Source organism: Anas acuta, chromosome 1 (genome assembly GCF_963932015.1).
Source record: "Anas acuta chromosome 1, bAnaAcu1.1, whole genome shotgun sequence".
In the NCBI taxonomy this organism is placed as follows: Eukaryota; Metazoa; Chordata; class Aves; order Anseriformes; family Anatidae; genus Anas; species Anas acuta.
In genome coordinates, this window is record NC_088979.1 from 92,760,676 (window position 1) to 92,776,741 (window position 16,066).

General features: G+C 35.8%; 1 protein-coding gene across 2 annotated transcripts in view; it reads left to right on the forward strand.

The window, feature by feature from the left end:
- BRWD1 (bromodomain and WD repeat domain containing 1) overlaps positions 1 to 16,066 on the forward strand; it is a 58,114-nt gene that overhangs the window by 15,802 nt on the left and 26,246 nt on the right. For both annotated transcript variants that reach the window (XM_068687783.1, XM_068687794.1), the window contains exons 14-28: positions 650 to 800; positions 1,423 to 1,557; positions 2,862 to 2,990; positions 4,252 to 4,477; positions 4,910 to 5,092; positions 6,410 to 6,593; positions 7,473 to 7,557; positions 8,301 to 8,441; positions 10,419 to 10,504; positions 11,377 to 11,572; positions 12,466 to 12,582; positions 12,691 to 12,798; positions 13,163 to 13,287; positions 13,394 to 13,476; positions 13,928 to 14,039. In XM_068687783.1, the coding sequence (XP_068543884.1) occupies positions 650 to 800; positions 1,423 to 1,557; positions 2,862 to 2,990; positions 4,252 to 4,477; positions 4,910 to 5,092; positions 6,410 to 6,593; positions 7,473 to 7,557; positions 8,301 to 8,441; positions 10,419 to 10,504; positions 11,377 to 11,572; positions 12,466 to 12,582; positions 12,691 to 12,798; positions 13,163 to 13,287; positions 13,394 to 13,476; positions 13,928 to 14,039 (2,061 nt within the window). The remainder of the gene's footprint in view (positions 1 to 649; positions 801 to 1,422; positions 1,558 to 2,861; positions 2,991 to 4,251; positions 4,478 to 4,909; positions 5,093 to 6,409; positions 6,594 to 7,472; positions 7,558 to 8,300; positions 8,442 to 10,418; positions 10,505 to 11,376; positions 11,573 to 12,465; positions 12,583 to 12,690; positions 12,799 to 13,162; positions 13,288 to 13,393; positions 13,477 to 13,927; positions 14,040 to 16,066) is intronic.

The following is a 16,066-nucleotide window of genomic DNA, read 5'->3' on the forward strand; positions in this document are numbered from 1 at the left end:
AAGTGAAGCGTTGCCTTGTTTTAATCTGTTGTGTGAGGTCAGAAAGTTTGAAGAACTATGAAGCACACTTAAAAATTAGAACTTAATGTTATGATCGGGTGGTGTGGTCTTATCAGGACATTACACAGCACTGAATAAACCGGAAGGGTGGATGATTTACAGGGGCACAGAAAGCTCAATCACCTTTCATAGAGGCTAATTTGGAGGTGATTAGATGGGGGGGGTGGACACCTAGGTTTTACTAGGTGATTGGAAGGTAAATGTAAGTTTTTCTTTTGTCATGAAGATAAAGTGTTTTTGGTAGAAACAGAGTTATTAATACTTGAGACTTGACTGGCATCTTTCTGGCATAGTAGGTAGGTACAATTATATATGTGTATGATTGAGAGTCTTTGTGAGGTAGGTTATTTAGTTAATGCAAAATATAAATATACTGTGTGGAAGTATGTTTCAAGGACAGCCCATTACTTCAGATAATTTAGATGCTGAGAGGAACTGTCTGGTATCCTATACATGTAGTTTGGTGAGAGAAATAAGGAAGTAATAGCTTGTCTGATTGTTCACACTGAAAAATAGGTTATTTTTCTCTAGCTTGAGATAGCTTGGGCTAATAAAAAAAATCTCATACCTGTATAACTCTTTAAAATAGTGATGCATGTTCAGAAGAGGACAAATTTATGAAGCCAAAAGTAACCATGATAGCTTGGAACCAAAATGATAACTATGTTGTTACGGCTGTAAATAATCATCTGCTCAAAGTTTGGAATTCTTCTACAGGGCAATTGCTTCATGATTTGGTGGTATGTAATTTTACTTGCTTTTTTGAAGTACATGGTCTTTCCATACTTAGAATGGCATGTGCATGCTGAGTTTGTTATTAGGTCTGATTTGTCTTGAAAGCTCTATATGACTGGTAAGGCAAGTGTAGTGTTCCTTGGAGCTGTTTTTTAACCAAAACTAACAGCTCTCTCCTGCTTTTGAACAAGACTTCCCTAGGTGCTGTGTTGAACGTGCCTCTCCAGTAAAATGAATAATAAAAAAAAAAAGCGAACAAATAAAAAGCCTTGCCTATTTTTAGTAATTCACATTGATTTGGCAGAAGCTCCATATTTCCAGAGTTCTTGTTTGAATCTAGGAAATGATTAAATTTCAAATGATAATAAGTTTCTGGCTGCCTGGAGTTTTATCCTGCTTTCTATGTGCTTCTCTAATCCTCCAGGTAGCGATCCAGATACCATGGAATTGCTGTGAAGTTTTCTAAAAGTCCATATATTTTTTGGAGGCAACTTGTAGGGATCTCACTTTCAAAAAAAGCTGAGTGTGAGGCGAGGATGGTACAGTGTTTTTAGGCTCTACTGTAAATATCCTGTTGATTTGGATTAGTCCTTTTGATTTGCATGTGACTTGAATTTTGAATTTTAGGGTCATGCGGATGAAGTATTTGTCTTGGAGACCCATCCTTTTGATTCCAGGATAATGCTGTCTGCAGGTCATGACGGCAACATCTTCATATGGGACATTACAAAAGGCACAAAAACAAAGCATTATTTTAACATGGTAAGACTTCTTTTAACTCTTTTTTTTTTTTTTTTTCTCTCAGCACACAGTTCCTAGGTAGCGAATTAACTGTCATCAACAGACATACCTGCTGGACCTTTTTAGAAAACAATTCATCGGAAAGCAACACCAGCAAAAATTCAATTCAGTTTGTTTATAGAACTTTTACCTTTGAATTCCATGGCTACTGTAACTATAGGTGCAGTGTAAACAAAATCCGTTTTTAATAGAATAATGTGGCAGAAAAGGAGGCTGATGTAGCCTTCGTTGTCTGCTCCCAACTTCCAGTTTCTACTTTGAATAAGGTGCCTACTACTGGACCATTTAGTAAGCTGAGTCAGTTCACTAATCTAGAAAATTATTTCCCTCTTTCTTGTACTACCTCATTACTCTAGGGCTTCTGAGTTGAGTCAGGTCAGGGTGCTCTGATAAGCTTCTGAGTCAAGGAAGATGAATTGTGAGAATGTGTAGTCAGGTGGGAAGAATGTGAGGCATGGGGGAACAAAGTAAGATACTGCTTTCGTCATAGTTGAGGTCTCAGCTATTCTGATTTTACCTGTTCTTCAGCACTTCCCAATCTGTGAATACTGCTAATAGTTAACACCGGGACTCTTCCATTCCTTGTTACTAGTGACCTAGAGACCTTTTTGCACCTCATTCATAGTAACTGTTGTTAATGGAAACGAGTTGGGTGCCAATGAAAGGGTCCCCTTTCAGATCACCATTTCAGGAGACAAGTGTTGGCATTCTCAACTGTTCTAAAAATGATAATGTAAACCTTAGTGCTTTTGGAGAGCTCCTGTGATATTCACTATATTTAACAGCTTTTTGATTAACACTTTTAAGTAGGTTGTCATCTCTGAGGCTTCAGTCTGATCCAGTGTTCATATTAATTTCTGTAATCCCTTTTTTTTTTCTGGTTACTGTCAATAGGAAGGGATTTTTTCTTAAGCTTTAAGACTCCCTGTACTTCTCTTCAAAGTGGTTTAACAATCAGTTTGTATTAGCTACAATTTATTCTTCATTAGTATACTAACAGCTAAAAAGCCTCAAAAAGATATATTTTTTTAAGCATTAGGTTTTCCATACCCTTTAGTGCCCATCTTTTAAAATTGTATGATTCAGAACTTTAATATGTCAGGGAGACAAAATAAACTGAAGTGATAGGGCATTATCTGTGCTTTAATGGAGGTATCTGAGAAGTGCTTGGCTGCTTTTGATAGAATAACTGATTTTTGATGCTGCATTTCTGTTTGCTCAAAAAATTTGATAAAATCGTCTTGAGTTTCTTTCCTTCAATCTAGATTGAAGGCCAAGGACACGGTGCTGTTTTTGACTGTAAATTTTCACCAGATGGGCAACATTTTGCATGTACAGATTCTCATGGGCATCTGTTGATATTTGGTTTTGGCTGTAGCAGGCCTTATGAAAAGGTAAGTTCAGCTTTTTATTAGAACTGTTTATTTAAGCTTCTAACTGAAATTAGATTAGCTATGTTAATTCCCCTGAAACATCACATATAAGAAGAGTTTTATGTGTAGTGGATCTAAATATAACGTGTTTCTTGATGTCTGTGAGTTTTCTTATTTGTATGGTCCTGGCACGGCAGAAACAACCAGTGTCATAACATGCCTCTGGGGAGTAGCTAGTAAACTTTTCCTGAAGTAAATCTATTCATCTTCCAGCCTCCTAATTTGCATGTTAATTGTTTGAGGACATATTACTGTTATTTCTGATTTCTCAAAATGGGTTTATGTTTGAAGACTGGAATGTATCACAAAGTTTACTGCACTCCTACCAAATTAACAAAAGCAGAATGTTTCTATGTTAAGAACAATGTGCTGTTTTATTTTCATTATTAGAACTTGCAGTTCCTTAGACCTTGTATTACTCAAACCCAAATTCACTGTAGCAGTCTAAGCAAAAGTAAATAAGTAGCCAACATTGCTGACTTTGAAATACTAGGAAAATGTGTATAGGATCGAATGCTTTGCTTTTTTGAATGTATCAACATGTGTTTCTGTTCTCTTGAAATAGCTCTCAAAAGTGCAGTTCTGGCCTATGCTTTTCTTCACTTCCCCCTCAGTTTTTTTAAAGTTGCAATGGTAATTCTGTGTTTGTCATTTTAAAGATTTTTTTTCTTGTTTTACATTCTTAGCTGAAATTGAAACTTACTCTCTTCATCTTGCTCATCGTCTCTGGGAGCAAAGATTCTGACTATGATCTAATACTTGTGTAACTGTTTTCCTTCAGCTGCATGGACTTAACAGACTGTTCAGTTGCAGAAAACTTTTCTGGTGGACGTTGCATGATTAAGAAAGAACTTTACTTTGAGAACTTATGTTGAACTTCAGATGATTTCCTTGCACGGAAATCAAGGAAACTTTCTTAATTGCGTGGAAAAAATTAGAATGGGATGTAAAATATTCTGAGTTTAAAGTGTAGAGGTTTTAAGTGCCATGTAAAGTTACCTCTTTTTATTGTTTTCTAAAAGCGTCTGTATTATCAAAAATGAGAGCACTGCAACACACAGGTTATAGTAGTGATGCGTAACTCTTCTAATTTAGAACTTACCCTTTTACCTTTTAAGGTGGCTTTAGATATTTTAATTAGTGTCATTTGTTCTTTTATGTTCTCTAGCACACCTCTTTTTTTCTTTCCAACTGACAACATAAAACCTTCATTTCTTTCTAGATTCCTGATCAGATGTTCTTCCACACTGACTATCGGCCACTTATTCGAGACTCTAACAATTATGTCCTAGATGAGCAGACTCAACAGGCTCCTCATCTCATGCCCCCTCCCTTCTTAGTAGATGTGGATGGAAACCCTCATCCGACACGATATCAAAGATTGGTGCCGGGAAGAGAGAATTGTGCAGATGAACATTTGATTCCTCAACTTGGATATGTAGCAACAAGTAAGAACGTTCTTGCTAAAGATGTACATCCAAAACTTAGCTGTGCTGCAGTAATTCTGAGTGGGAAGAGAGTAGATATGTGATATAAAAACACTGTTTTTCTAGCATGTTTACAACTATCACTTGTAGTTTTATTCACTAAGGATGCTGAAGGGTCCCAAAGTGAATACTATTTTAAACAACAACAACAAAAAAAAGGAACTCAAGTGAATGTCTTTTTTTTTTTTCCCTCCTTGAGCTGGCATGCATAAAGTGTTTGAGTTTTAGGCTCCATAAATGTCTCATTTGAGAATAAGTAAGTTGAATCATTTCCAGAGCTTTTCTTGTGTTTAGTTGCAGAACGTGTCTCAGTGTGATGTGAACAAAGATTAAATCATTTGCCATCATCAGTCAGGTAACCCATGCATTTTGTCATTCTGTTACACTTGAAAGGTGATGGAGAAGTGGTTGAACAAGTTATAGGCCAACAGACGGTTGATCAGGATGAACAAGGCATGGAGCCCAGCATTCTTGATGGCATGATAAGGCAATTACAGCTACAACAAGATCAAAGAAATGGAGCAGATCCTGAATCTGCTTCAGGTGGCCCACAGAATGAAGGAACGCCTAGAAGAGGTTAGTATTTGCTGATACGTTTTTACCTGCTTGTTTTATCTCCATTTTTATTACTCTGTGAAATGGATTTGAAATAAATCCACTGGAGTCTTCTGGACAGGTAAATCATGAGATAATCCTCCCACTGTATTTAACATTGGTGTTACTTCACCTTGGATATTGTGTGTAGGTCAGGGCTCCACAATATAAAAAGGATGTTAAGATACTTGAATGTGTCCCGAGAAGTGCAGAAAAGTTGTTAGAAGGGATTGAAGGCATGTCCTGTGAGGAGAGGCGGAGGACACAGGTTGTCCAGTCTGGGGGAAAGGAGGCTGAGAGGTGATCTTGTTGTTCTCAGCAGCTCCCTGAGGAGGGGAAGCAGAGAGGGAGGTGCCTACTTCAGCTCCCTGGGAACCAATGTAGGACACTTAGCGACAGCACAAAGCTGCACCAGGGGAGGCTCAGGATGGACATTAGGAAACATTTCTGTACTGTGAGTGTGGTCAAACAGGCTGCCTAGAGTGGTGGTGGTTGCTCCATGCTTCTCAGTGTTCGAGAGATGTTTGGACATTCCCCTCATTCATATACTTTAACTTTATACTTTAACAGTTGCACTTGATGATCTTTGTAGGTCCCTTCCAACTGAATTATTCCATCCTATTTCCAAAGGACTTTAACTTTGATATTGTTTTGGTGACCAACATTCCCTTGCCAGTAGTAACTGGTTAAGATGTTTTTTTTTTCTCTAAAACACTCTTATTCCTGTGATTAAATTGCAAAACAAAGCCTTTTTACTATTCCTTTTAAAAAAACATTATTTTTATTGTAGAATGCTGTGCTTTTAGCAATATGTATAGAGTATGCAGATGTCACTTACAGGAACTACATTTATTCCAAAAACTTTAAAAGAGAACCAGTATTTTACTATTATTCAAACTAGGGTCTCTTCTTCCATCTTTGCAAATTTAAACTGGAAACTTAACGATGTGTGTCCATGTACTTTTAATTACATATGGTCAACTACAGGGAGATTGCTTCTTTGAACATCACTAACCTCACCACTGCCTGAAATAGTTCAGAAGAACACCTGTCACATTATGCTTACTTTCACTTGTTTTAAAGTAGTAGTGGAAACAACCATTTAAAAAGCATATGTGTACTCTCACTACATGTTCTAGAAGACAGATAACTTCCTAAATGTGATTCCTAGGCTCTAGTATCGTGGAGATAAAAATAAAAAAATAAATATGTAAAGTGTTGTTTATTCTTACTAGTGATAAAAACTAAGTTTCCCATTCTGTGTAGTCTAGAAGAAATGTTTTTGCTTGTGCATTTTAGTTTTTAGAAGACCAAGTCTGGACATCCAGTCTCCTCCCAATATTGGTCTGCGCCGTAGTGGGCAAGTTGAAGGTGTGCGTCAGATGCATCAAAATGCTCCACGAAGTCAGATGGCTACTGAGCGAGACCTTCAGGCTTGGAGACGAAGAGTTGTTGTACCAGAAATACCACCAAGCTTACTCAGGTCTGTAGACAGCTGACTAAACTGCTGACATGACTAGAGAGAATGTATCATGCTATTATTTTTAAATCTAGTGTTATTAACTAAACTGAAGGAGGTATATGGTATGAATTAGAATAATTTAATGGACAGCTGTGATTAAAACTCTTAACTGTGAAGTCTATTCAAAAAGAGTGGAAAGTTAGTTTAATAAAGAGTGATTCTCCAACATTTCAATATTGAGTCATTTCAAAGGACAGATATCCAAGATTCTTGCTTTTTTTCAGAAGAAAGGGGTGTAGGTTAAATTCACATATGTGGAAGAGTTTGGAGAGATTGCCCTTGCTAAGTCTCAGAAAAGCACAATGCGTTATGACCAGACGCAGCATTGCACACTTGATATGCTAAAGCCAAGAGGTGTACTGTGAAATTCAGAACAGCACAGGTTCTTGAATGGAAAAATGAGGTTGACTTCAAAAGTACTCTGTCCACATCTGTGAAAAAGGAGAAATAATATTGATATGTAAACAATTCTTTTTAGTGATACAACCACGATGTGTTCCAACTACGCTGAAGTTTTTAAAAAGCCTTCGCAGTGTTGAATACTTGGAGGTAGAAAGATTACAAAAGGAAGAATATAGATTCAAAATGGGGTTGCAGAAGTTAATTATATTCTGATATTTGTGAGGAAGGCTTTTTTAATATCCAACTTCTTTACCCTATCTGGAAGTGAGAGGACTTGTGTTATGTTTTAGGCACATGAACAATAATTAATGTCTGGAATTAATGTAATGGAATTAGGTATTAGGGCTTTTTACATAGCTCTTTTTTAAGAGAATGAACTGTTTAAGTTCAATGTTGTTAAAGGAGATAAAGAATTAGATTTTCTTGACTTCCTTGTAGGAAGCAGGAAGAATATCGAATTGCAAAAGGGGAAGAAGAGAGAGATCTCTATGCAGCAGAGAAGAAAAGGAAGTCATTTGAAAAGGTATGCAACATCTTTTAGGAAAACAGGTGTTCTGCATGGGTTTAGGAGAAATCATGCTCTTAAAAAAAAAAATAAAAATGAAAGCAGACACTTCCTGAAGGTATAGTCTTCAAAGGTTCCTGCTGAATCATCTTCTGCTCATTGCAGGTCAAGGTTTGCTTCCAATTGTGTAGGTCCATGCTAAAGCATTGACATGCAAGTGGGAGTGTTCAAGATCCTGTGTTTGGAGAATTATAGACTATAATGTGATGCTCTGTGCAGTTTTACTTTAGATTACAATGTTTTGTGTATGGTTAATTTTTATCAGAGTTGCCCTACTTTGAACAATTTCTTCGTTTCCTATTTTTTGGAAGAGATCAATAAGAAGGACCAATTGGTTACTGCCCTGGCTTTGTAAGGTTGTGGCCTGATTCACTGTGTCTTGCAGTACAGAACAACTCGATGCAAGAGCTGTACTGCATGATTCCCTTAGATGGGAGGAATTGAGGATTTCTGGTCTTGATTCTTGCTATTTGTCAGGTGATATGAATTGTTGCTTGCGGTAGTGTAGAAAGAGCAATTATTTCTTGTGAAAAGAGCAATTATTTCTTGTGAAAAGGAATTGTGATGTGATGAGGCTGTGGTGCAATGAGACCATTTTACTTTTTATGTTAATCAGTGCTTTAATACACCCTTTGACCCCCATAAGATGTTTGCCAAGTGTACATTTTTGTGTAACTCTTTGTACTTCCTACGTAAATTAGAGCGACTCCGAGTCTTCATTAATACAGTCTAAGCGTAGACTGCATAGACGGAAATATCCAAATTACCGAACACGGAATAACATTGAACAACTTGATTCTTCTGATGAGGAGAGAGAGGACTGCCTTGGTTTGATGGAGCAGGTAAGTTCTGTTTTGACTTCTGTTTTGTGAACTCAAGTTTCTTAATAAGTGAGGTTTCATAAAAATATATTCTCTTTTAAAACAAAGAAGTAAACAAAACCTCTTACATTAGGGAAAGAATTTCTGTAAGCAACATTCTTGCTAATGTAAACAAATAACTAGGTTTGAGAAATATTACAGTTGCCTTAATAGTGATAATGTTTCATGTCGCTTGAGAAATGGCTAAGCTATTTCTGCTGAGAACCTGTTAAGTCAAATCTACAGACCAATGCAAAAACACAGTGTACAGTGCTGAGGTTGGCTTAAGCTGAGATTTGGATTTTAGATTTTTTTTTTTTTGCTTTTTCTTTGTGAAAACTGCAAAGTTTTAAATTTAAAGAATTTTTATGGTCTAGGAATTCTTCTGCAGTCTGTTAATATTGGCTGAGTACTGGCTCAGAGTTTAAGGGATGAAGCACAGTTTTGCTGTAAATAACAGGAGGTTTTTGACCGTTCTGATATCAGATGTTGTGAATGAGTGCTATGACTGCTTGCATTGCAGTTGTTTTGTCTTGTACAGAAGGAAATAGTCTCAAACTGGGAAAGAGGGAAGGAGTTGACAAGGACAGATTTTTTTTTTGGCTAGTCTCTGTTGTGGTGGAGAATGGTGAATAAAGCGGGAACATTCAGGAGATAAGATAATGCTGTGAAAAAGATGTTTTTCTTTGGAAAAGGACTCTTGGCCTCTTAATGAAGAGCCCCAGTGTCTTTAAAAACAAAAAAAAATAACATTAAGGCGAACTTGAACTTTTCATTAAATTTATTTAATGTGGGAAGTGGGTAGAAGGGAGTTGACAGAAGACTTCTGGCATCTGACAAATTCTAAGCACTCAAGCTGTGAACAAGTGAGCGAGCAATGTGCACTGTTATTTGAATACTACATATACTTAAGTAAATATGAAGCGATCTTAGAACATCTGACATCCAGTCTTCTGTGTTTTTAATTTTAGAATTTGTCACATGATTATTATACAAGCTTCTTATAGCAGAAAAGCTATAGAAATCCTTTTTTGAGATCTCTTGTATTATGAAAATAATATCTTTAAAAAATCAAAACAAGAAAATGAATGACATGAAAATGAGCTTTGGTAGATGTAGGAGAAAGAGTTGCTTTTTTTAATCCTACTATTTGTAGGATAAAAGATCCTATATGCTGTATGAACAGCATTGGTTTTATGGGAGAAACTGTTGACTCGGTTACTCTGACATACTGATGAACAAACTATCCTGTTGGACTAGTTCAAACTGTATTGAACTTGACGTTGCAAGTCAGATCTTGTTTTTTTTTTTTTTTCTTGACAGTATATGGCTTGAGACATGAGCAATGCATTATATTACTTCAGTTATGGAAAACTTTAAACATGAAGTTGATGTAGATGTTAAACAATAATCAAGATATTGATCATGTTGTAATATATTTTGCTATGTCCGGACTACTTAGTTTTGCACTTAAATGTATGCATGAAAATTACTGATCCGTTAATACTAAAATGAGAAAAAAAACTCCTGAATTAAAGAAAAATATACAAATGTTTCTCCTGCAGCAGAATATACCCATGCTGTGTTTGGATGGGAGATGTAACAGCTTTCTTTGATTTGTTCCTGATGCAATTGTTAAATTCTTCCTTTGCATTCCAGGGAGTTAGATTTTATTGTATGCTTTATATGACCTGGTGGTGGCATCAGTTTGCAATTCGAAACAGTCAAAATCACCAGCTAGTTCATTCTAATAAACAATGTGAACTTAGATTAGTAAACACTAAGACTGTCATATGGTAGGGGGATGAAAGCATAGCTTTGTGAAGACAGGCTACAGCAGGTAGATCCACTCTTGGCTAATAGGCATACATGAGTGGAGAACATGTTTTATGTTGAAAACCATTAAAACATGCTGTGAGAAAGTTTTGGTTTGATTCAGATGTGTATTTTTAAATTCAGGAAGCTGAAGAAAGTGAGGGCTCTGGCTCATCTGATGAAGAGGAAGAGTGGAGAAGTGACAAGAAAAGCAACACTAATAGCTCCAGGTAAAAGCAAACAAATTCTAGCTTTTGCTGTCACAAATTCCACATAAATTTTGTCAAGTTAAAGTTGTATGGAAGTTCTAGTGTGATTCATATGTCATACTTTAAGGTTACAATACTGCAGTGTCACTGTTGTCATTATTTAGTCTTCTGTTTTTCCCAAACGCTTCTGTCAATTGATATAATTTCTAATCCTTTTACTTGCTGGATTTTCTTGCTAGATGGTAAGGCAAAATGGTGATGAACTAGCATGTTTCTAATGCTATGGGATTTCGGTTTTATTTTTTGTTTTTGAAGAACCTAGCAACAGTCAGTTGCTTGCGCTCAAGAAAATGGTTGGTTGAAAATATTCACCAAAATCAAGATTTTTATTTTTGTTTCAGGTTATAATTTTACTTGGAACTGAAGTAACAGATATATTTTTAATGATTTTAATATGGGTCTCTAAATATTCTTTCTAGAACTGTCTAATAGTAGAATTAAAAAATACTGGTAAACACAAATGTGAACCTGTGAGATTTATGTAACTCTTTGAAAAATTGGAGTAACTCTTGGCTTTAATGTTTCTGTAGGGATGGCTTTTAACTAGTCCCCGAAATAGTTAATGCACAACTTTCTTGAATAAATTTCTGATTTTAGAATTTACTGGATGACTTTACTGTGGAAAACATGCTTTAAATTTATGTTTTCACAGAAAATTAAGTAAAACATCAAATAATTTTTAAAACTTCAAAGGAATTTGATAATTCTTCTCTTACTACGTTCTACAATAATCTGTATTGGCAGATACTTGTCTGAGAGAATTTAGTGTTCTCAAGTGTTGACAACTCAGTTCTGTGTTTGTATTCTTCCCTGATCCTGTCCACTGTGGTCAGTGATTCTTCAAGCAGGTACTCTGACTGGATTGCTGATGCAGGGATTAACCTGCAACCTCCTGTACGGACTTCTCGACGGAAAGCTATCAGATACTGCAGTACTTCAGAAGATGAAGTGTCAGCAGAGAAGTCATCTCCTCCAAAGAGAAGAAGAAGAAAAAGGAGAAAAAAGCCCAGACCAAAAAAGCAGGAGGGGGTATACAACTGATGTTGTCTATCTTTTTAATAGATTTCTGTTAGGTTTTAGACTTTATCACTGGAAACTCTTGAAGTAATGGCTTTTGCCATTAGACAAGAATGTTGTTATCGCTAAATAGTGTGCTCTTGATTAATTTGATAACGTTCAAAATCCAGGATACTTAACTGATTGGGTTGAATTTTTTATTTTTTGTGAACTACGAAATTACTTTTTTTCCAAGTTCCTCAAGGTTTTAAGTTAAATAGTTGTTCTTTTTTTTTTTCTTTCAATTTGAAACAATTATTTTTGGCTATTTTCTCTCAATCCTTTCACTTTCTTCAAAATATTTCTCTAAATTATTTGCAACTGTTTTAATATGAATATTTACTGAATAAGTACTTGGTTTATTTAGTTACGCTGCTGCTTCTGATACTAGACTAATGCTGCTTCAAAAGAATCCAGTTGTATCTCTATTTTAAGATGCTCCGGGTGGGCAGAAGTAACTTGTCTGCCTCTGGAACTGAATGAATTGAAGATGTATATTGTCAAGTATATAAGTGTACAAGGCCTTTTAAATGACTTTGTGATCTCTCTCATAATTTTCCATCTTCAGATAGTTTCTTGCAGCTTGATAAGATTTTTATTGGGCACCAAGAATGCCATCTAAATTATAAGGCTTTGATTCTCTTGAGAGTTACAAAATAGTTATCTTGCTCACTCAAGTCTTCTACTTGGTATGAGTACTACAAATACAGTTACAATTTGAGGAAAGCCTTGAATGAATTTTGATAACAAGTTTCAGAAATATACGTCTGTCTTTCATAACTCAAGCTTTTATCTGCGAAATTGTTGTTTTTGATGTCCTGTCAGCAATGTCTCATGTCTAATTTTGCTGTCTCTTAAATATGTAGGCTAATGCTCCATCAGAACCAGTAAACTCGGAACTGTCATATGACTGGCATCCTCCAGTTTGGATAACAGACACAGCTCTTCGGAGATCTCCATTTGTCCCTCAGATGGGTGACGAGGTAAGAATATTTATTAAAATCTCCTATACTACTTACATATTACTATTGTTACTAAATGTAGAGAAACATTTACTATTGTGTTTTTATGGTGTTGTGTTTTTTTTTAAGGTAATATATTTTCGACAAGGACATGAAGCTTACATTGAAGCAGTTAGAAGAAATAAGATTTACGAACTGAATCCCCACAAGGAGCCTTGGAGAAAAGTAGTCCTTAGGGTAGGTCTGCATTGAAGATGATGTGACTTCAGTACTAGTAGTCTGTGAATGAAAAGTGTTGTGTTTAATTTCTGAGGCTATGCCATTTCCCTTATAACATTTTCCTATGAATGCAAGAGTGAGAATTGTCTTCAATTACCGGAATAGCTTCAGAGTTACATGTGGGAAGCCTGAATATAAATAGTTGTCCTAATATTGCTGAGTCCGATGGGTGTGTTCCACTGAATCTCAAAAATTGTGCCAATATTTTTGTCATTTTGGATGTGTGTACATTTCATGTGTTTGGTTAACCTATTATTAAATATTAGTTCTGTGCATAGTCCAGGGGGTAATACATTCTGAAACTGTTCATTCTTACCTGTAGGATCAGGAGTTGGTAAAAATTGTTGGAATTAGATACGAGGTTGGTCCTCCCACATTGTGTTGCCTCAAGCTTGCCTTTATAGATCATGCCACTGGAAAGCATACAGACAAATCGTTCTCCATCAAGTATGTGCATCTTTATTTTCCTGAAAAGTATTCAAAAATATATTTCTTCAAGCTTCTTCCTAAAACCCCAAGGTACACATCTGAAAGTAATTTCTTTTTAACCTAGATACCATGATATGCCAGATGTTATCGACTTCCTTATATTACGTCAGTTCTATGATGAAGCACGGCAAAGGAACTGGCAAGCCTGTAAGTGTGTTCTCTGAAAGTCTGACAAAAGAACTCTAAGGAAAAAAAAATATATATATCCTTGTCTAATTACTGGATATGCTAGTTATTTGCTTGTAATTTCAAAGGGTTCTCTGTAAGTTTCCTCTGCCTGTTTGAAGTATGAAACTACTGGTGCTGGTACTAAGTGTTTAGGAGGTGTTATCACAGATCTAAGATAAAGTCTTCAAAACATAAAATGAGGTTCTAGTGTTGTCTTTTTTTTGTTGTTTTGTAGTTAAGTAGCAAACAGTTTTAACATAACATTTTTTGGCATAATAGGTTGTCTCATCTTTACTGAGTATCAGTATTTTTAGGACTTTAAACTGAAATACATTGTTAAAAGCTTTCTAATTACAAAGAGAAGAAGCGTATTTAAGTAACTCTTGTTAATAGAACACAGGATCAGACTTCTTTGTTGGTGTTGTTCTAGCTGACAGGTTCCGATCCATTATTGATGATGCATGGTGGTTTGGAACAGTGCTGGGTCAAGAACCGTATCAGCCTCAATATCCAGATAGTCATTTTCAGTGTTACAGTGTAAAGTAAGTATAAAAGGGTTTTGGACTTCTGATATTAGTAGTGTGGATTGCCTTTTACGTAGCTAGACTATTGGTATAAGAATGTGAAAGTTGTTTAATGATTTTACTGGCCATATTATCACTTCTTAATGGTTTAAGGTTGCTAATCTAGCATAATGTGAATCTATATGAATTTGAAGCAACTTTTTTTTAAATGAAGAACAACTGGATAGAACATGTTATTGACCTCTCACAACTGCAAATGATCTGTAATAACTACTGCTAAATCTCTTCCATGAAGCAAACCATGCAATTTCCAATGTATATAAATTATTATTCTTCATTGACAATTGGTTTTGGGTAGGGCATGTTGAATCTTTCCTGTTACTTATATCATGATTCTCACACTTCAAGTTTTCCCACTTCTGTCTTTTGTGTATTATGTGATCTGTTAGCGCTGTGAGCCTACAGAAACAGGTATAACTAACTTTATTTCAAGCCATCATTTGAGCCTCATGTAAAGGATGTTTCAAAGTGTTGCTCTATCCTCATGCTTGCTACGTGAATATGAAGACAGAACTTGTTCTTTCACTGCTTACTGGTATTCCATCATATTTGCTATTATGCAGATTCTGTTTGTGATTTCTCCTGCATTTTCCTCTTTGGGTTATATTTAGCAGGAGAACTTGCAGGTAAATTAGCCCCCTGCTACTGTCTGACAGAGAAATCCATTTGACCAGTCTGCTTGTCAAGAGATAATACTGCATAGGTGAAGGCATATAGTGTCAAATGCGTTGTTCAAAATATGGCAAAGCTGAGCAAATATGGGGGTATTAGAGTAGGGATAAAAACCTGCTTGAACAGGAAAGGCCAGAACATCAGATTCAAACTGGTAGCAAGGTATTTGGACGTAGGCGTGTGCTGAAAAATGACTCCCTACTAGGCCCCAGTATGGAAAAGTCATCTGAAATAATAATTAAAAAATAAAAACAAAAAATAGTACTCTGAAATAAAAGGTGGCACCATTTTTCATTCTGGTATGTGAACTCAGGATTTTTTTTTTATCTGTTACAAGATATCTCAAACCCTTTGATATGTTGCAGTGGGGAACGTACAGTAAACCTTTCATGTGTTTTGTTATATTATTACAGTTATTCCTTATAAGTAAGTTCAGATGAGTTTTTGGTTTCTTTTTTTTGGCCAGTTCAGTATCACATTTTTAATTATGAAAAAGAGCCTATAGCCAACTTCCCAGACCCTTTTCTTCTTTGAATGCTGAAGAATATTTCAGTGTTTTCAATGCACTAGCTGTTAACAGAGGAGAGTCCAGAACTGCTTTGAAGTTGGCTTAAAAATTTAATAGTTAAGAAATTCAGTGTTCTGTAAAGATCATTCTCAAAAGAGAGCTCTTCCAAAACTTGTGGTGCTTCTGTCAAGAATGTGACTCTCAACTTGTCTAGAATAGGTTTCTAACATTTGTATAGGTAAACATTGTATGAAAATGTCTGGAGTGTTTTGCAGGTGTAGATAGGTTTTGTAACTTGGCTGGATTCTTGGCTCTTCTTGTAAATATGATACTTTATTAGAGAATCTTATGTCTTGTCTTTCAAAGTATCTGCATCTGGTTCAGTAACAGTGGCTTCCTAATTTGCATTCACAGGCTTTTAAAATTGGATGCAAAGAAATTTTTTAATTCACTTCATTTTTCATCTATTTAAATTGTGGGGGGAGAGAGGAGGCATCTCTGTATTGGAAAAACTGCAATCAGTTGTCTGTCTTTGTCATGCAGGATTTGGGTTAAGGTGCTTCCTAATCTGGCATAATTTTGATAATCCAGCAGATTTTGGGCATCTCACTTGTTCACTGCTTCTGAATCAGAGCTTTATTACAATAGAAGTGCTTTTGATTTTATACCAAAAACAACCTTCAAAAGATGGCCTCAGAACAGTCAATGACCAGGAATGTTGGAAACCTCATTGGAATGAGATGAAAGGGAGTACTTGACACGTAACTTCAAATTGCTTACTCCTGATTTATTCTTCTGAATAGAT